The sequence below is a fragment of the Nipponia nippon genome, unplaced genomic scaffold (assembly GCF_047370975.1).
Source record: "Nipponia nippon isolate SJK-2023a ecotype South Korea unplaced genomic scaffold, ASM4737097v1 scaffold_2, whole genome shotgun sequence".
NCBI classification, from domain to species: domain Eukaryota; kingdom Metazoa; phylum Chordata; class Aves; order Pelecaniformes; family Threskiornithidae; genus Nipponia; species Nipponia nippon.
The window spans coordinates 47404325-47424729 of NW_028262336.1; the positions used below are offsets into that span (position 1 = coordinate 47404325).

The 20405-nt window shown below is 43.0% G+C and overlaps 1 protein-coding gene across 8 annotated transcripts in view; it reads right to left on the reverse strand.

The window, feature by feature from the left end:
- BEND2 (BEN domain containing 2) overlaps positions 1 to 14101 on the reverse strand; it is a 74301-nt gene extending 60200 nt beyond the window's left edge. For 3 of the 8 annotated variants that reach the window (XM_087759179.1, XM_087759176.1, XM_087759174.1), the window contains exons 1-5: positions 11811 to 11999; positions 6940 to 7086; positions 2243 to 2403; positions 951 to 1022; positions 669 to 758 (exon numbers count right to left, since the gene is read on the reverse strand). In XM_087759179.1, the coding sequence (XP_087615305.1) occupies positions 669 to 758; positions 951 to 1022; positions 2243 to 2403; positions 6940 to 7086; positions 11811 to 11865 (525 nt within the window). In that variant the 5' untranslated portion in view covers positions 11866 to 11999. Of the gene's footprint in view, positions 1 to 668; positions 759 to 950; positions 1043 to 2242; positions 2404 to 6939; positions 7087 to 11388; positions 11473 to 11810; positions 12000 to 13334; positions 13750 to 13983 lie in introns of those variants that run through there. The other 5 variants (XM_087759175.1, XM_087759177.1, XM_087759178.1 and 2 more) reach the window with 5 other exon arrangements.
- Between the last annotated feature and the right edge of the window lie 6304 nt (positions 14102 to 20405).

Genomic DNA, 20405 nt, shown 5'->3' on the forward strand with positions numbered 1-20405 from the left:
TAGCGCTACTTGCTACAGCACGCATTCCCTGACTAGCGGCAAGAACGTTAGTCACACAGTCAATTTTCTTCCACAGCACTGCTAAATATATGCTTAAGGAGACTTACAAGACATTAATACTTGCCTACAAGCCACTCAGAAATTATCCTCCCTAAAGCATGGCCTGAATGTCTTTCACTCTACAGAGTACTGTGACTCCAGAGTCCCTCAAGTGCTCACCTGAATAAATATGGGATGCTTTTAATTTTCAGTGCAGTGATTTTCAATCTGGCCAGCTACTGCTTCAGAAGTCAAAAGCAAAGAGCTTGCCAAAACAACACTACTAGGATTTTGGCACACTTTTGGCAAGCCTCATGTACTTTCAAAAGCTGGATATGTATGACAGTCAGATCTTTCCCATTACTGTGAGGCCCCTCCCAATAAATCACTAGACTTCACATTTTGTATTAAAGCTTAATATTTGAAAAATATTCTTGTCAGCTATGGTGAAAAGTTCAGAGAATATAAAGAAATAGATTATTTTTTCATTGAAAATATTGAAGTGGGCAACTAACAAATAAACAACTGGAAAGGATGAAGTCATAGGTTATCAAATATAGAATGCAAATCTTCCTGAAATTTAACTAAAATTGTTTAAATGCCATTTCAGAGATAAAGAAAAAAAATACCTGGCAATAACTGAGGACCTCCATAAGAGTTTTCTGCTGATCTCCAGTGTAGGAAGCTTCAGTGTAGGAAGCTTCAGATACAATACTCCCCTATGTCATTAAAATAACAAAAAAAAAAAACAAACAAAGAGTGTAAGCTAGTAATACATACACAGTCTTAGGATATCACATTAAGCCAATAAAACCCAACTTCAAGCCTCGTGTGTTATTTTAGTCTACCCCAAGACATATATCCCCAAAGCAGCTTTTCCAAGTCAGTCAAAAAAAAGAAAATTAACTTACACATTCATAGTCTGGTTCATACTCATAAATGACACTGTCACTATCTTCATATTCTCCTTCCCTGGTTCTCATCTGGGAAATAACATCAAGAACTTTTCATGTTTTGGTTAATGAAAGAATTCAAAATATAAACTACAGAAAGAACCTGCTAGGAATCCAACTTGGACACTGTCAGTTGTAGCTATATTCCCTCCCCTGGCTACAAAAGGGCTCAAGAAGGCAAGAATTAAGAGTCATCTCATTTATGTGCCTGTAGTCAGGTCGTATGAACACTCACCTCACTTTTGTTTTAAGAGTATCTTATTCTAGTTTAACATAAACCTCTGGCAAATTTATATAATAATATGTATTTTTATTTGGTTATTCTAAGGCCAGAACTTTCTCATCTAATTATATATGTAGTATATAGCTAGGCTTACGTAATTATGAGACTCCATGTAGATTTTTACACTAATTTAAATAAATCAATTTGAAAAAAAAAGTGTCTTTATTTCAATGGATATAACTCTGCACACAGAAACTGTAACAATGTCTAAAAGAATTTTCTTACCGCTTGAAAACTGCTTTTACACAGGAATCAACAGTGCCACCACCTGGACAATTCTAACATTTTTCTTTTACTGGATGGGAGCAGTTGCTGTCCACCATACATCACTGATTTCATGAGTCCGTTATTGTTGTTGTTTTGGTTTTTTCGTGTGTGGTTTTTTTGTTTGCTTGTTTTGGTTTTGTTTTTTAAACTAAGTCATATTTAATCAGGTCTTATTTTTAAAAAAGGGAGGTTGGAGGTGTGGGGGGTGTTGGTTTTGTTTGTTTTACAATGGGCAGAATTAAACAGAGTGGAACTGCTTTTACAGCATTAAAGGCACCCCAACTATTGGAATTTAAGAATAAAATATGGTGACATGAACTAAGCTTCAGACTGCCTCAAGTTAAAAATATATGTAGTCTGTCTTTGGACAGAATTGTTCACGGAGGCGAATCCTTATTCAACATTAAGTTTCAATTCTTATTATCCTAAATTGCACAAAAAGATTTTTACTGAAAAATTAAGAACATCTACATGGGAAATTAGCATAAGTTACTCTCCACTGTACACTAGCTGTTGCCATACACATGTACAGTATCCAGTACAACAAGGTTTTACTAGAAGCTTCCATGCATTACATGGATATCCTACCCATACTTCTTCACTGCCATCAAATGAGCATACAAAAGTGAAGGAAAAATTATATTCCCGGTAACATTGAAACTGGCCTCAAAACAAAGGGCTACTGTTTGGTGAAACATACCATATTCTGCCCCACTAGAGCAGGGGCAAGTCGTTTTCTTTTATTATGCAAAACCACAAAATCCATTTTTTCGGGGCTGTGACCATTTCCTCTCTGCATACTTGCAGAATGGCTCATTTGTGATGCCACTCGTTCAGCTAGCAATGATAAGCCTTCGCTTCCTGGAAAAGTGGAGAGAAAGCAAAGCACATCAGCAGGTTTCCCACTGCATTAAACATTTCATTACCAAAAACATGCACAGTCATCCATTTTTTTTACTTTCAAACTGCTTGGTTATTTTGAAATTTGTTTACTAGCATACTATTAAACATTTATTAATCCAACTTATTTAGACCTGAAATTATAAATTCAGTTTAATATTCTTTCTTCCAAACTCTCTCCAGCATTCATTTAATTTGCCTTGCTTTTCACTGTTGATTCTCTGTTCTCATTTCCATGTCCGATTGTACAAAGTCACGGAAGTCAAAACCCCAACAAAACCAGTTAACTGAAATTCAGGCAATACACTCACAATGAAAAACACAGTTCCCATTTGTTTAGTCCTCAGCTGTCCCTTCCCAACACTTATGGGGTCCCCCCAGTTTTGTCACTGAAGCACTGCGCAACAAAAAAGATCTGCTCCAGATACCTCCTCCGTTGAGCCAGTGTAGGTCAGGGACTACCAAACACAAACTACCCACAAACGGTACACAAAATGCCATTACCTCTTCACGTGCGGGCCTGGCACACAGTTAAAAAGCCATTATCACAGTTTATCACTGCTCCATCCTAATTCTTTTGAAGCCCACATGATTGCCAGACCTACCTTTTAAAGAACGTTAAAGGATTTTCACAGTTAAGGGAAAAGGCACATCTCTACTGCCAAATCTGCCTGTCCATCATTTACAGGTTTCTACCTCAAACTTTCAGGAAAGGGCTATGGCAACTCTTTTAAAAAGAAATAAAAACACCCTTAAGAGGGGAAGAAGAAAAAAAAACACCTAACTATTTCCCCTTGAGTTCTACCTCTTTTAGCTATAGACAGGCCAAGCACTACATAGATAACAAGATATACAGATATAGATAAGAGAAGATATTAAAAGACAAGTAAAACTTAAGAAGCTAAACAAGACCTTGGAACATTTCCAAGAAAAAAGGAGAAAAACTTAGCTGTCATAAAAAGGCAACACCAAGTCTTCACCATACTATCTGCTGTGAAGGAGCTTTTTGGAGCTTAGGCCAAGCTGAAAAGGTATGGTGTGGAAGTTTTGTGGGTACCTACTGTAAGCTCCTCCCAAGTAAAAGGGGGCTGCATGAGGAAAGTTACAAGGGTACTTCTTACTACTTTTGCAGAATAATGGAGCTAATTTCATGGCCCAACTGGAAAGTAGAGCGAGTATCTCAGAAGTGAAGGAAGAGAAAATGAATCTAATGGGACATGGACAAGCTAAGAGAAATACTGAAAAGCAAAGACAACTGCTTTCCTTTTACACGCTAGAAGAGAAGGGGCCAAGGACAGGACAGAAAAGTAGTACTATATTTAGCATCATAAACTAGAAAAAAAATTTTCTTTGCGTTAAGAGCCCAGACAAATGTAGCAGAGTTGACAAATGCTACCTAGGCAAGATCTGTGCTAGATTTAGGTATGTGTAGTTAACGTAATTTTGAAATCACAATCAATAACTGAGTAATAAAAATACATAAGCAGTTACATAATATTTGTTCTCTTAGGTGAAGATGAAAACCTACCTAGCCTCCCCACCCAGCTCCAGAGTTTGCTTCCTTTCCCAGATCACCTCATGCCTCTGTCCCTGCCACACAGACCAAGCTAGCATTCATCTATGGCACTTAGCACCCCCAGGACTTAGAGCTGGGAGATGGCAGCACTCTGGGACCAACACCAATACAGGCAAGAGGACACGTTGAAAGCAGAAGTGGTGCAGGGCAGCAGGATTAACACACTGGTACAATGTAGTCCCTCAAACTTCAGATACTTTCTGCAGCCAAACCAGAATGCCACTTCACCTGGAGAAACATTACGTCCCTGACTTAATTACATTTTAAACATATTATGCTTATGTTAAACTAATCGCCTTTCTAATTAGTTTCCCAAATTTAGATTTAGGTACAAATACGATGACCTAAAAAAAAAGTGCCAGCAAAACTGATACCGAGTGTGTGGGCATAAATGCGTAAGTAGAAGTATTCTGCAGCAGGCGGGGAGAAATAAAGACCTAGATCTATATCTTAGTGATGAGCTTGCTCTGCCAGCTAAGTATCTGTAGGCAAGAAGATATGAGACAAAAGTAAAAGAAACCGGTTTGGACAGACAGAATGAGATCTGAAGAAAAGGCACTGCTCTACAAGACAGTAGCCTAAGATGGTGGTTGAATAAAACCAATCAGAGAGGATTTCAGTTCAAAGAGTTAAGTTCAACAGCTATATTCAAGATAAACTTGTCATGTTTTGATCGTACATCTCACTAGACTCAATTTTAACTAGACAATACCTAACGCTGACAATCTACAACAGAAGCTGTAAGCCCAAAGATGACAAAACCATCTTTTACCTTTTAAAAAACAATCATACCCACTCATCATGATTCTTTTGTTGATAATGAAAAAATTACTCATATCCTGAAACCAAGGTCAGCAACTGTCTATGACAGTTTCTTGGACAGGAATTTTTATTTATTTATTTATTTTTAAAACAGATACAAAACCCAAAGTAAACCATCCTCCTCTGCCAAATATATTTTTAGACATAAATGTACAACAAATTACAGTATACTCTACTGTCAAATAGAAGACCAAAAAGATTAAAGGTTCTCAGAAGCACCTAACAACACTAGGCAACAGAGATGTAATTTGACTCTGCTGAAGAGAAATACTGATGATATTCTCTATAAAGTCAACTGCCATCATAAAAAAAAAAGAAAATCTAGTAAGTAAGTGCCATCACTTAGTTATAGTCATTTTTCTTGCTAACTTGGTAATACTGCTACTGGACTTACTAAATGCTCATAAGCTATGATTAATTGTCTGGGCCAATGGAGAATTGGGTAAGATTTCTGAGAGCCTTTGATCTTGCATGTTGTATTGGGTTTGCGTGGCAAGGTTTTGGTAGCGGGGGGGATACAGGGGTGGCTTCTGTGAGAAGCTGCCAGAAGCTTCACTTGTGCCTCATAGAGCCAATGCCAGCCAGCTCCAAGATGGACCCACCGCTGGCCAAGGCTGAGCCAGTCAGTGATGGTGGTAGTGCTACTGTGATAACATATTTAAGAAGGGGAAAAAGTTGCTGCACAACAACAGCAGCAGCTGGAGAGCGGAGTGAGAATATGCAAGAGGAACAACTCTGCAGACACCAAGGTCAGTGAAGAAGGAGGGGCAGGAGGTGCTCCAGGCACCAGAGCAGAGATTCCCCTGCAGCCCGTGGTGAAAACCACGGTGAGGCAGGCTGTCCCCCTGCAGCCCATGGAGGTCCACGGTGGAGCCGATATCCACCTGCAGCCCATGGAGGACCCCACACCAAAGCAGGTGGGTGCCCAAAGGAGGCTGTGAACCCATGGGAAGCCTACGCTGGAGCAGGCTCCTGGCAGGACCTGTGGACCCAAGGAGAGAGGAGCCCAGGCTGGAGCAGGTTTGCTGGCAGGGCTTGTGACCCCGCGGGGGACCCACGCTGGAGCAGTCTGGTCCTGAAGGACTGCACCCCGTGGAAGGGACCCATGCTGGAGGAGTTTGTGAAGAAGGGAGTCATGGGAAGGACTTCCTCCTTCATGTGGGAAGGACTCACACTGGAGAAGTCCATGGAGGACTATCTCCCCGCTGAAGTAGGGGAAGAGTGTGAGGAGTCCTCCCCCTGAGGAGGAGGGAGTGGCAGAGACAACATGTGATGAACAATCCCCATTCCCCGTTGCCCTGTGCCACTCAGGGGGAGGAGGCAGAGAAATCGGGAGTAAAGATGAGCCTGGGAAGAAGGCAGGGCTGGGGGGAAGGCGTTTTAAGATTTAGTTTTTATTTCTCATTACCCTACTCTGATTTGATTGGTAATAAATTAAACTAATTTCCCCAAGTTGAGTCTGTTCTGCCTGCGACAGTAACAGGTGAGTGATCTCCCTGTCCTTTCTTGACCCACGAGCCTTTCATTGTATTTTTCTCTCCCCTGTCCAGTTGAGAAGGGGAGTGGTAAGAGTGGCTTTGGTGGGCACCTGGCATCCAGCCAGGGTCAACCCACTGCACACATTAAAATAAATACAATGAATTAAAGACAATCACCAAAGGCTACTTACAGCTAATAATTTACCACCTTAAACAACCATCTTATATCATTGCACAACAGTATCCCCAGTGCTCCACTAAATTACACTGGACAGTTTATCTAAAAATCTCATTTTTTGGGTTAGGTTCTTCCAAGACAGTTATTATCCAAATTGCTTGCTAATTCATTCGTAGGTATACTTACTTTACAAGTAAGTAAAAAACTGTCTTTTTAAAATACAATATTTCAGTGGGTTCACTATTAAAGACCTCTAAAGTAATAACTAAAAAGGTCCCTGTTTCTAAATGCATTGCCAAGCAATTTCTATAAATTAGCTTTCTCATAAAACACATTTTAAAGATATGGGTAATACAGAAAGCATTCAAGACAGGAACACTGAACATACAGCATTAAAACTAGCCATTAACTATTAGATCACAATAAAAGCGAACAGTAATTACCATAGGCACGTTGAGCCACATGGTGAACAACACTGTTTACTTCAGAGTTTTGTTCCATTGACATGCAGCTTTGTGTGGACAGTCCATTTTCTCCATGGTCAATAATCACTGCTTCAACATCATCCCCAACATTCACAGACACATAATCTATTAGCATATGCAGAAAGAGAAACAGGTAAGACTAGACACCATTCTGCATATCAGATGACAACTGTAGTGCTTGTATCACGTCTAGTATTATCTGAATCGTACCACGGGCTAATTTAAAACCAGTTTCACTTTAGCATCTAAATGCAAAGTCACTTTTAAACACAGGCATTGAGGTTTTAACACGCACTAGATAGGAAGCAGCTTACTATTGCTTAGACAGTGGGATTCCTGAAACTATTCAGTACCCAACTCTTCCTACAGTGTCCAGCTTCAACAGGAACAGTTAGAAGCCAGTAACAAGCACTTCTGAGAACGCCATTATTTACATTCAAGCATATAACAAGATATATTAATTTGGTTTTGAAATTTTACTTTTGTAAATAAGAAATGCTTAATACACTTGAAACAAATCAGTCTACAAATCCTAACTGCATATTTGGTATTCAGATGAAACCAAACATCAGCTCCCAATGAGATGCTGTGCAGAAACACTGAATGGCAAATCTCCAGTACCAAATTTTTTCCAATTAAACATACTACATCAAGAAAAAACGTCCTGGTTTCAGAATAACTGTATTATAGCTATTATAGCTAGATCTGGTGGTTTTGGGAGGGTAGGGGAGGGAGTGGAATTTATTCTTGATGAAACAAATTAATGGAAGGAATCATACTGTGAACCACTAAAGTTAGGAAATAAAACTTAAATTCAGCCAGCACACAGTCATAATGACATGCTAACTATATGAACACATGCCATATTTTCCACAGGATCTCTACCCTGCTCAGTGCACAGGATGGACTGAGCTCCAGGAACGAATCAGAGTGTAACAGCGATCTGGTTCTTTACTCTTATACAAACAATTCACTCCAAATCCTGCCCTCTTCCCTCTGTTCCAATTTCTTAAGAGACCAAAAGGTGGGAAAGAAGCTGAATTCCACAGGTCAAAGTTTTCCCTATGAGCAGTACTCCCATCTAATCCAGAAGAAACAACACAGCAGGGTTTAGGTTTGGCTGTCATCAGATTAGGAAAGACTCCACCAAATTGAGGGTCTGTTCAGAAACACCTATCAATTGCCATGCAGTCAATAGCTATGTTTACAGTAGTAAATGAGGCTAAAAAGCTAGTTGGGGCACAGCTGCCCTGCAAAAAGTGGTTTAGCTGAGAGGACATGAACTGGAATTTAGGCTCGAAGTCAGAGAACAGTTCTTGGCCAGTTTTAATTAGCTGTATAGAAGTAAACAACAGGACTACTCATGAACTTAATTTAGGTGCAGCTTTTAGCAAAACACTTCAGTGATGTTCACTGACTGAAGTTCATTACAGGCCAAGATGAGTTATTTGCATGCATTGAATTATTTAACTGCCTCACAGGCACAAATTTTTTTGTTGACAATCATTTAGTATTCTACCTACTTTGGGACAGAGTTAACCGAGAGTCGGGAAGAGTGCATCTGCAATGAAACAGGTGGGAACAGAATCCTCTGTGCCAGTCTCCCCAGCCACTATGCCACGTTAATGTATGGCCTGACAAACACCTTACTTAGAGCTGGGCCTCTGCTGCCCTGCAATCATCTTTCTGTCCCTAACTAAAGGAAGTGACACAAGTTGTACATTACCTTTGTAAACCTACAATGCACAGAACTTACCCATATATTCATAATCTTTGCCACAAATCTCATGCCTCACTTTTGCCTGCCTTATTTCCTGCGGGCCAATCAAGCCTACCTGACCAGCAACTACGTCACTCAAATCTACAGCAGATGGAGCAAGGGAAAAAAATCTGTGGAACCAGCACGTAGCAAAGACAAAGCAGCTCCATCTGGACTAGAGGAAGGCCGGTACGATCAGAAGTCAGGAGACTTTCTACAACAGGTTGATACTGAATGCAAAGCTCGGTCTTCCATACCCCCCCCACCTTCCCTTAAATAAGTGTCAAAATCAGAATTTCAACAGTGCCGTGGACACTGGGCAGAAAGTGTTTCCAAAGTCTGTAGCTACAGCAACTCACAGCTGGAGGATAAACATAAACTAAACAGGAAAATACAGAAAAGGAAAACACCACACTTCCAAAAAATATCTAATGAATTACAACACATTTCTACAATGATGTAGAAGCAATGCAGCAACAAGCACTAATCTCTCGAGACTTTTAACCTCTAAGATGGTGGTCAGAATCCTCCTCATTCCCAGGGCTTTTAACTTCCATCATCCATTGCTGAACATGGCTGCTCTTATCCAGGGAAAGGAAATTATTCCCTCTTCAGAATGGCACTCTTACATGGACAGTCAGGAAATTTTGAGATTAGACCACATGACCCATTTCCATGAAGGTTTATCAACATGACTCATCACTGCAACAATAAGGAAAGCTGCTCCAAGAACTGTAGACCCACCTGCTTTATACCAAGCACTTCTTCCTTTTCCTAATCTATTCTAGTTGCCTTGCCTCTAAAGTCAGTGGACAAATTTAAATATCTTTGCTGTAGATTGACTACATTCATCACCAAGAGAATATCTGTGCTCAAAAATATTTTGTTTAGAAGACTTGTCAACAAATATTAGCTAGTTTTAAAAAAAAAGGGGGGGGGGCAGGAGAAGTAGTTCTCATCTTGTAGTCCTATACATATCTTATACAGGCAAGGGAAAACAACACTTAATGTCACTACCGTAGTCATTCTTACATGTGAGGACAACTTTGTTCATTCAACTACAATCTTCACACCTTCAAAAACTTGTGACATAAGAATTCCAGCTATTTACTCATAACCTTAGAGAAACTGCAACTTAGTCCCGCAAGCCATTCTAAATATTTCTGACGCTTCTTAAAAGTGCTAGCAATATGGAGTAATACCATATATATAGCACCAAGCAATATAAAATGCAGATCTGTCTCTCTCAAGTAGAAAGCACAAACTGACAGATTCTGCAATTAATTTGTGCCCCACAAAAAAAAAAAAAAAAAGAAGTCATCAAGATATTTTTTACTTGTGACTTGAATGAAAACGCAACTGCATTTCTTGTGCCAAGTTAGTAACTTCACTGAATAAATTAACTCCACTGACACAAAATGTCATGACATAGATGTTTAGATGTTTCCAGTAAGTCTTGAAAGGAAATTATAAATTTAAAAAGTGTGATTAAGAAAATATTTTATGTTTCTATATTTCAAATAAGGCTTTTACTGTGAATTGAATTACACATTATAGTAAGACTTACTAGATAGGCTGGTTTATCCAATCACTGGAACAACTTACTAGTTTAAGAGAACTCTGAATTTCTGTTTGAAAACTGAAGTGACAATCATCTAAAATTAGAAAACATCACCAAACTAATTTCCTTCTCAGACTCAATGCGTGCTCTGGGTTATATGGTATAGACTATGACTTATTATTTTCAGGAAGGCAGTAGGATATGCTATATTATAAGGTACAGGTTCATAAAAAAATGCATTGTACAGAAAGATAGTTGTAGACAGAGCAGTGCTGCGAAATGATCAAATTAGAAAGCCAAGATTGGAGGTGCTCTTTTTAGCTTAAAAGCTGTTTATGTTCACTGTTTGGAATTCTTTCACGAGGAGCACTTCTTTGCTTCTGCACAAAATCATCAGGTAGCAGGTATTTGCAGAAAGCTAAAGGCACTTAAACTTGAGCCCAGCTTTCATAATGATCTACATGCAAAAATGTCCAACTGTGTGTCTAACCCTGCATTAGAAGTTACATTACTATATTAAGTTACAGCTTTTTATGCAGCAAAGTAAAACCAAGCATCATAAAGAATTTATTTCCAATAACCAATAGAGAAATACATTTAAAAGTAATTATGACTTGAAAGTTTTCTCTCTTTGGAAACTCTGTCATTTGATCAACATACTCCAGTAACAAAATGACTACTTATCTTTTTACTACTGCTCAGTCACCTATCCCCAAATAATATAGTAGTATAGCCTTTGGCGAAAAGAGCTGAAAACAGAAGAAAAATGTGAAACATAAGAATGAAAGACGAATAGAACCAAACCGCAACATAAAGAAAACTTGGGGGGGGGGCATGGACGGACCACCAAAATAATTTAGAGAGAGAAAAATGTTGATATGAAACATGAAGAAATACTTAAAACAAGCAAACAAAAAAATGCCCACAAAACCAGAAACCTAAAACCAAACATGAACTTTTTCAAAGCCAGATTTAAAAAGACAAACAAAAGCCCCAAAAGCTCTGTAGCAACTATGAATTACATACCAAAGCAAACCAAGCAAAGCAACCCTACCCAGACAAATAAAAAATATATCAAGGACCTTACCTGGGTTTAAACTATGTCACAAAAGGAGAGCCAGCTAGCATTAATCTGGACCACAACTAGATCCTGCTCTATTTATGGCCTGACACTTATGCCAACATACAGAAAAAAAGAAACACAAAGGAGAGCACAGGGACACCAGTGTCATGATGCCTTTCAGGGGTAGTATCATCCCACCCCAGCTTCAAGTAATCATTTGCATATTAACCAAATCTCACTGCAAATGTAACAGAGTTTTACGCACGTTTCTGCATACCACGATAACCAAAGCTATGCGCACAGAAATACAACCAGATCTGATGCATCAGCTGAAGTCTGAAGACAAGCTGACAAGATTACTTTTCTTTCCCCAAGTACGTTACTAATTAAATACACCACATAAGCCAGTGGGATAAGGAAGCGGTCTGTACTGCGTCAGACATTACCTGATGAGTGCTCTCGCTTATTGCGGAAACAGCAATGTAGGTAACCACGAGGCATGGAATGGGAAAGGGAGGCGGATGGGAGAGCTGAAAGCACCAAGTAGTACTAAATCCTACCCCAGCCTCTGCTTCAGAGTTCCTGGGGGCTGCTAGCAAAATCACTAAAACTAAATCAAACTTTTCACAGAAATCCAGTGTTTCTTCTTCATTTTCTAAGAGTTCAGTTAGACACCTCTATTTCTGCAAACATGATCTCAATACTCCCAGGTGCAACAGACAGCCATGGAAGCTATGTGTAAGATGAACTAGATTTTATAAAGATGCTTAAATACTGCACTCGGAAAAATGGGGTATCATCCACCTCAAGTTGCACCCTTGAATTTAGCATACTTCTGACGATTTTGTCCTTAATCTAGACAGGCTGTCACAGATCAAGGACACCAGAATACCAGAGATAAAATGCTTATCAACAGTCTCTGAACACTGGACCAATAGTTAATTTAGAATGCTGTCGTCAGAATTTGCATGACTGAAATTTGCAACAGATTAAGACAATGGGATCGTATATTGAGCAAATACAAACCAATTACTATGGTTAGAAGCAGAATAATGAAACCAGATTTCCCGTGGCTTTATGTCTCATATTTGGATTACTGAGATGCTAAGATCAAAACTCAAGGTAAAACAAGTCTTCCAGAGAGGCCTCTGATGTTTAATAAGATTTGAGCTCATACTGTACCTTTTGACTAAGGAATATGATTAATGACACATCTTTTCTATTGCCGAGAATTTAGAACACTCTTAATATTTGTTAAGATTACTGAGTCACAGACAAAGGCAATCAGGAGACCAAAAAACTGAGGACAAACGAGAAGGAACAGACACCCAACGCATTACCCTGTACGTTTGCTTAATCAGGAGCATATCAGGACTGCTATGCTCCCATGCTCCTGCGTCTCAATCCTACCCCTTTACTTCATGCTGACACTTGTATACTTGCACAGGGAACTGGCCCAAGCCTAACCACACCAAAAATAAAACTACTTGTTAGCCAGAAAAGCTCCCTGAACCATGAAGTCACACAAGGAAATCGGGCATCTGAGCAAGAAACAACTGGAACCTCTTGAGAGGGCAGAGGTCTGTGGCAGCAATGACAAGCCAAATGAGCTTAAACTGATGTGAGACTGTACAAACATTACTCCTTGAAAGGGCAAGGTGAAGCATGTAACTGACAGACATATACCTGTTTTGATCCTAAGTAAATGAAGCCCATATACATCTGGGATACAGAAGTTGCACTATGCATTACGTCTTCGAATGGAAAGATCATTAGGTCAGGCATCTCACTTTGGGAGCATTACTCATCTCTGCTGGTACTCAGGTTTTGTATCTGAGTAACTGCAGCACTCAGGGACCTGCCAGGGCCGAGCCACCGCTGTTCCACGACAAAGTCTCCCCAACATTTTGCCACTACGCTCATCCACCATTTGAAGACTACGAAACGCGAAAGCTTCCCCCACCACACACCATGCAACTGCCGCTGTCACCCTCTGGCCCTACACCATGAGGCAATCGAGCTGTGGCAGGGCCACACTACTGCTCCTGAGCAGTAACTTCCCCGAGAGTCCTGCTACCAGCCCCACCGCGGCACGGCCGCGCACGGTGGCACCGCGGGCCCCTCTGCCCTTGGCTGAGCTGCGGAAGGAGCGACGCTGCCGGGGCGCCTCGGGAATACGCCTCCCGGGGGAAAACCCGAGCGCTGCGGACAAGCCCGCAGCCCGCCGGGGCACGTACGCCCGGCTCCGAGCGCCCAGAGGGGGAAGAGCGGCGCCTCCTGCCCGCCCGCGGGGACCCTCAGCCCCGCCACGCGCGGAAACCGTTAACGCTGCCGGCTCCGCCACCCCCCCCGCGCAGCACCTCCAACCGCCCGCCCGCGCGCCCTCCGTGCCTCCAGCCCCCACCGCCGCCACTGACGCGGCGACGACGGGCAGCAGCGAAAGCCAATGGCGGCGGCTCGCCGCGCCGGAACCGGCGAATAGCGGCGGGCGGGGTGGGCGTGGCTCGGCCGGCTCGGCAGAGAGCGTTGGGGCTGTTGCGAAGGGTGAGGGAGCGCTCTCCGCGCCCCGTCTCCCCTCCCGCGGGGGAGCGGCGGGGCGGGGGCGGCCGGGAGCCTTACCCTCGGCGGACATGGCGTGCTGGGGCGGCAGAGCGCGGGGTCCTTCTCGGGCGGGCGGCGGAGCGAGCCGGGGCTCCTGCACAGGCAGGTGTGGCCGGAATGCGGCGTTGGAAACGGAAGCGGCTTCTCCGACGTGAGCGACAAACTGTTTTGAAGCAGTGCGGCTGCGCGCTGGGCAGGGGGGCGCGCCTGCCAAACGGGAGCCGGGGGGGCGGGGGCGGTGCCGCCCTCTCCCGCAGCCGCCCGCCCGCCCGCGCCCCGGGCGGCCGCCTCGACCCCCGGCGGCTGAGGTGCGATGCCGGGCGCCGGCTCTCGCGTTACGGAAAGCGCCCCGGCTTTCTCTGTCCTCGTCTTGGTTGCGTGGCGCTGCCACGCTCCCGGCTAGCCGCGGCCTGCCCGAGGGCAGCGGGTTCGGTTTCACGCAGGCTTCTCCGTCCCCAGGGGGATGGAGGGCTGCCGAGCTGCTCTCCGAGTCTCTGCGGGAGGGCAAAGCCGTGGGTGACTTCGTGCCATCCCCTCTGGGCTTCTCAGACTGCAGTGCCTCTTGTGCATGCCATCCACAGCCTCACGTCTCAGCATACGATAGCATCGGGTTATCTTGCCGCACCACCAGGTTCAGTTTTGGTTCTTCACAAACCACTTGTTGTAATGGGAGAAGTCCAGTTACAGACGGGTATTAATGGCTGCAAAAGGCTGCCCTCACAGAACTGTACAAAGCCAGGTTTTGGGGCTCCAGGGGAGTCCCGCCCGGCTCTGCATGTTTGAGGGGGCAGAGGGCTGAGATGGTCTGCACCAGCAAATGCAGCGGGGCTGCCGCCTCAGGGACTCGCATGTGCCAGCACCTGGGGAGGCAGATCAAGGACCAACTACTGGGTAGACTGAGTCAATGCTTCCTTCATCACTTCGTGATCTTTAGTCGGTTTTAAAGGCCTTTTCTCTCGTTGACATAGATAGCAAGATGGAAGAGCAGCATCTACAAGCTCCATCTTGAACGAATCAGTGCAGTACATCCAGTTTCTTGCGTAAGTTTCTTCACCAAAACACATCAGAATTTTCTGATGCTTTCCAGTTAAAGTACTGGGCTGAAAGAGCATTCAGTAAGCAAGCTGAGAGTTTCACTTTCCTTAAAGCTTGAGGTGATGAGAGAAAATGCCTGAGTAATAGGGAGCCCAGCCAACAATGCTGTATTCAAAACCAGCTTTTATCTTCCCTTTATTTTTTCCTGCAGAAACAGAGGAACTTTTTTTATGATAGGGCAATGTTTTGTATGGATGTAAAGAAGCAGTCCCTGAAAAGAATTATTTGGGCACAGGCAGGTCTTGGGAGGCCACAGAGGCTGAATGGGGTACTGAGAGACAGACTTAAGAAGTGAAGTACCAGAGCGAGGGATAGGGGATACTGCCAGCTGTGGAAAGGAAGCATTCAGGGCAAGGATAAAGAAATTCTGGCTTTGAAAGGAAACAGATTGGAAAAGTTTGTTGGATATCTGATTTCCATAGTCTTGTGGGGCGGTGGTATTTGGAGGAGCTACGAGAAGGATATTTAAGGTAGGGTTAAGAGGAGGACAGTCTTTAGGAAGTGAAGCTAGATGAAAAGGAATGATCTGATACGCTAGAGGCTGTAACATCTCTGTTGTGAATTACAGCATGCTGTTTTAGTAAGTTTTGTCTTGAAGATATGAAGTGGTAGGCATTCCTCTATATTTCTACAAATATTGTTTCAGTGGCTTACTAATCATGTAGAAGGCAGGATTTGAAAAGAAAACTGAAGGAAGTGGAGGTAGGCGGGAAGTTGTTACAGGGAAGGGAGCCAGCTAATAGTTAATGCATTTGAATGCAGAATCATAGCTTCAGAAGGAGTGAGAAAACCCAATCTGCAAAGAATTTCTTTTTCTTCAATCAGTTTTCACTAGAAATTTCCTGAAATTAATTTGTTGGTCATCTTTCCTGGTACTTACAGTTATTGGAGCCAATAAAATAAAAATATAAGTTTACCTACTTTATCTGTTTCTTTAATGTCTTCATTTTGGGTTTGAAACTTGGTATTTTGTAGCGTTGGACATTTCAAATGACAAGTGAAGTTGTGGGCTAACTCCAGTTACACACTAGTCTTCGTAGATCCCCAAACTTGTTTTGTGCATTGAGTTGAGGAAAGTAACAGAAATTACAGCCTAAACTTACATTATCGGGATTTATTTGATGGTTCAGCTGGCTTGGCAAAGTGAAATGCACAGAAACAGATCACAGTATTAGGATAATATGGTTTGGCATCAGTAGTTAGAGGGTATGGTCTCCATTTCATTCACTTTGCTTTGGGTCAGCCCTTAAATTATCTACCAAACCCAAGAAAACAGTGCAAGTGTGAAGCCCAATCTAGAGGATTCATTTTTGAGGCTCTACCATTCTTAAATGGTCATAAAGCCATTTGTTTTCCTTACCCATAATGAAGAAACTGTGGAAGGGGTGTCTGCTGCTGAGTAAGCCTTTAATGACTACCAAAAGGAGGTACTTTTTAAAAGGAGAACATTAAAGGATGAACACTGAATACTAGTAATAATATAATAGTCCTGTGCCAGCCTTTTAAATATATAAAAAAACTTGACCGCTTAGGAGCTGAATGTCATGTTCCTACATATTTTGAATGTCCTTCACTCATAAAAATGTTTTTAACTGATGATTTATTTTTTCAGCTTTGGAGGCTTGTAACAGAACTAAGCCACCCGACCTAGATTCAGTGTGACTCGTTAACAGACTGGCCAAGCCACAAGTTCAGTCATGTTACTTAATTTTCTCAGTCTCAGTGAAAACCATAGTGTGAATTTCCACAGAAAACTCTTTGGGGGATTGCTTATTTTGTAGATGCATGTTTTTTGAGTGGTATTAAAAAAAAAAAAAAAGGCAGCCTAACAAATCAAAATTATCGCAAAACCGTTATTAGAGGGCAAGGCTTCTCTTATTTGTTCAGGTGCTGTTAGCAAAAAGGCTTTTTTTTTGCCTCATTAGTACCTCGCTGCTAGGTACGGAGAACGTTGCTGTAATATGGATGAACAGCCTGAATTAACCTGTGAGTTTATATCAAGAAATTGCCTTGGCCTTTGTTGTTCTTCTTTGGGGACTGAGGGAGCAGCTCCGGCCTCTCCTCTCACCCCAGCTGAAGGTGCCGGTGAACTGAAAAGGGAGATGTAGGGGCTGTTGTTTCCTGACAGGAATAGCTTATGGTTTGCAGCCTTTTTGTGAAATGGCAGTAGTAAGAAGTATTTGCATCAAAGCTCAATAATCTTCTGTTAAAAAAAAATTTAAATTGGCAGCAACCTATTTGGAGTGAAAGTGCATGAGAGCTACCACTCCTATCCGTGATGCCGCTACTGCCATCGCTATTTTGCACAGCTTTTTAATTTGTCTTCTAAGAAAACAGTAAACTGCACTGAGAATGCTGACATCTGTTATAGGATAAAATTCTCTTAACATTCAGAGCGGGTTTCTGATTTTCCAACTCTGGGGAAGTTTAAATGGCAATGCAAGTGAATCCAGTGGGAAGGACTGTATTCAGCTGCCTACCTGTTCTGTTGTCCTGACCTTGAGCCTATGTTGGAGGATACAGTTCCTTACGAAACATGTCCTCAGTTTTCTCTTCGGGGGGTACAGATGATACGATGTGAAACCTCCTCCATTCATACTGAAGTAATTAAAGGCAGACATCTTCGGTCAGCAGAGCAGGATAACTTGCATTCAAGAAGTCAGGAGAACCCGTTGAAGGATTCTGATGACCAATGATGTTGGGCACCAGAAAAGTTTCAGGAGAATGCTCATGTGCCAGTAGTTAAAAATACAAGCGGGACAAGCTGGGTAATTAAAAACCTGTCAGCCTGACTTTAATCCCAGGAAGCTATCGGAACAGTTAATACACACTTCTGTCACCAAGTAGAGAATTAAAGGAGGGAAATATAATTAACCCAACCAAAAATAGGTTTATGGAAAACAAAGTCTGTCAAGTATAGAAACGCGTGTAGAAATCAGTACTTGGATTGCCGCCAGAACTCAGCTGCCCTCATCCCTGGAAAGATGCTTGCCCCGGGGCCCGATGAGTTGAAGGGATGTTAAAAGTCATCCTGTCCGGTCCCGTCCCGTCCCCCATTCCACACAGAGGCACTGAAACACCTTTCCTTCTCTTGCCTGGTGGCTGCCCGGCCCCGTCGCCTTCTCAGCCCCCCCTTGCCGTGAACATTCCCCGAACGCCCCACGCGTTGTGCATACCGCCCCACCCCGGGACTGCAGGGGCCCCAGGGCCCTCAGCCTGCCCCTGCACCGGGGCTCTTCCCAGCGCCTCACCTCACGGGTGCCGTAATGGGAGCGTCCCTCGCCGAGGAGACACGCAGCTTGAACGGAAAACCGCGACGTTGCAGCATCAGTCCTGCCCGTTGCCGCCCTTCGCTAGGCCAGCCCCACGGCTAGCAAGCCGAGGGGACAGTGGGGGCTCAGCCCCAGGTGCTGCCCTCCCTGGGGGCAGCCCGGCAGCTGCCTGCGGAGCTGCCTTCTGTCCCGCCGCCTGGCCTCCAGGCTGGCTGAAGGGCCGGGTGCCGGGAGAAGGTGGGTGGCTGCAATCCGGTGATCGGACCCTTTACTGGGGAGGATCCCTCGCTTCCCAGACCGTGTCCGTGTGACACAGAGGAGCAGACGGATGCGACCAGCAGTGCTCCTGGGAGCAGGCACTAATGCTCAGTACTTGCAGTGAATTTTACGCTGGTCCCCTCTCTGAAACGGGATTTCTGTTGTGGATCAATGCCTCTCTTTTTAAGGCCAATAAAAGCTCCAGCAAGAGATGGAAGTGAAGACATGCCTCACGCTTGCTGGCTCAAGGAGGACCCCACCGGGTTGAATGTGTGGCCTGAGTTGCCAAGTCTCTGAGAACACTATAGGGAGACTGTATAGGAAGATTTGTTGGGTAGGGGTTGAATTCCACTCTGGGGAGAAGGTGCCAAAATTTTCAATTATGTGGCATCTAAGGTTTAACACCCATGTGCTTTATCATCCTCCAAAAAAACCCCCCAAACCCATAACCTTCCCGTGCATGGTTATATACGTTCCTTATACGTATCTACACAGCATGGTGGGATGCTTTGCTGAGAGGCAGGGTAGTACAACCTGAGAAGAGCTTGTATACACAGTGATACTACTTATAGTATCTAGTTTATATTATCTCTGAATGGGCTTGATGGTGGTATGCCATGTACACATACCCAAAGGTACACACTGAAGCCTGGATTTTACAGACTTACAAAAGTCGCTGTCATCTCATATGTTGTAAACAGTTAAAATGATTTCACTTTGTATATATAAAAAATCAATGGGTATATTTTACGTAGTCTAATGTTTCATCTTCTCTGCCACTGAGCGTGAAAAAAATACACAGGCGTACAGCAGGCAAATGAAAACCAGCTTGTGCCTGCCTCTACAGGCTAAGCTCATCCTACAGATCGTGCTTATCTGTATTTCTGGATTGAGAAAGGCACACAATCCAACGGGAAATTATCTACATAATCATTAACTGCTTGACCATCTGGTTAAAACAAATTTTATGCAAACTGATTCCCACTTGGAGACTACTCTAGCACCACACCCATCGGGGCAATCCTCGTATCCTTGCAAAGCATGACTGCACATAGCCCAGCAGCATTCCACACAGCTGATTTTGTCCGCTCACTCTAAGGCACCAGACCTGCGCATTTCAGCTTTTTTTTCCATATGCATTTTTTAAATACCAAGTACAGTGTTGCAAAGCTACTGACAAAATGACAGCTGAAACCACAGTTTCACACGCTGCACATCTTCCCCTCCCCTTTTCCTGCAGGTACGCAATTTTTGAATAGCCATACAGGGGCGGTCATTTAAACCACTTAGCTTCCATGTCCTGACTTTTCAAACTCCTGATAACCAGACAGTTTTAAAGTACAGTAGTGTTTGCACTTCTAAGTTTGTGTTCATAATTTATGGCCTGCCTTTAGCCCACGGCTTGCTTTATCTGATAAGGTTCAGTCACTGGATTCTCTATGCCTTGGGTCTGAAGTGCTGCAATTTGTTTTGTTTTCCAGCTGAAGATAAAGTAGCGGTCTTCCCACTATTATTCATCCCAGCTTCCTTTCTCTTACCTTTTTCTTACATGTAAAAGACCTGGGGCAAATTCAGCAGTCTTTACATTCTGGAAAAATTGTACTTGTGGGTCCACTTAAAGTCAATGACAGTTTGGATACAGATTTACTTACTCAGGTTATAAAAAAATTTAAGTTGAAGAGCAAACACGATTAAATGGTGTGAAACATGTAATGCGCTGAGACTTACCTTTGGAAATAGCATACTTGTAGTCTGTAGATTAGGCTTCACATTTCATTACAAGAAAGTAAAGAGAAGGTGTGATTTAATTGCAGT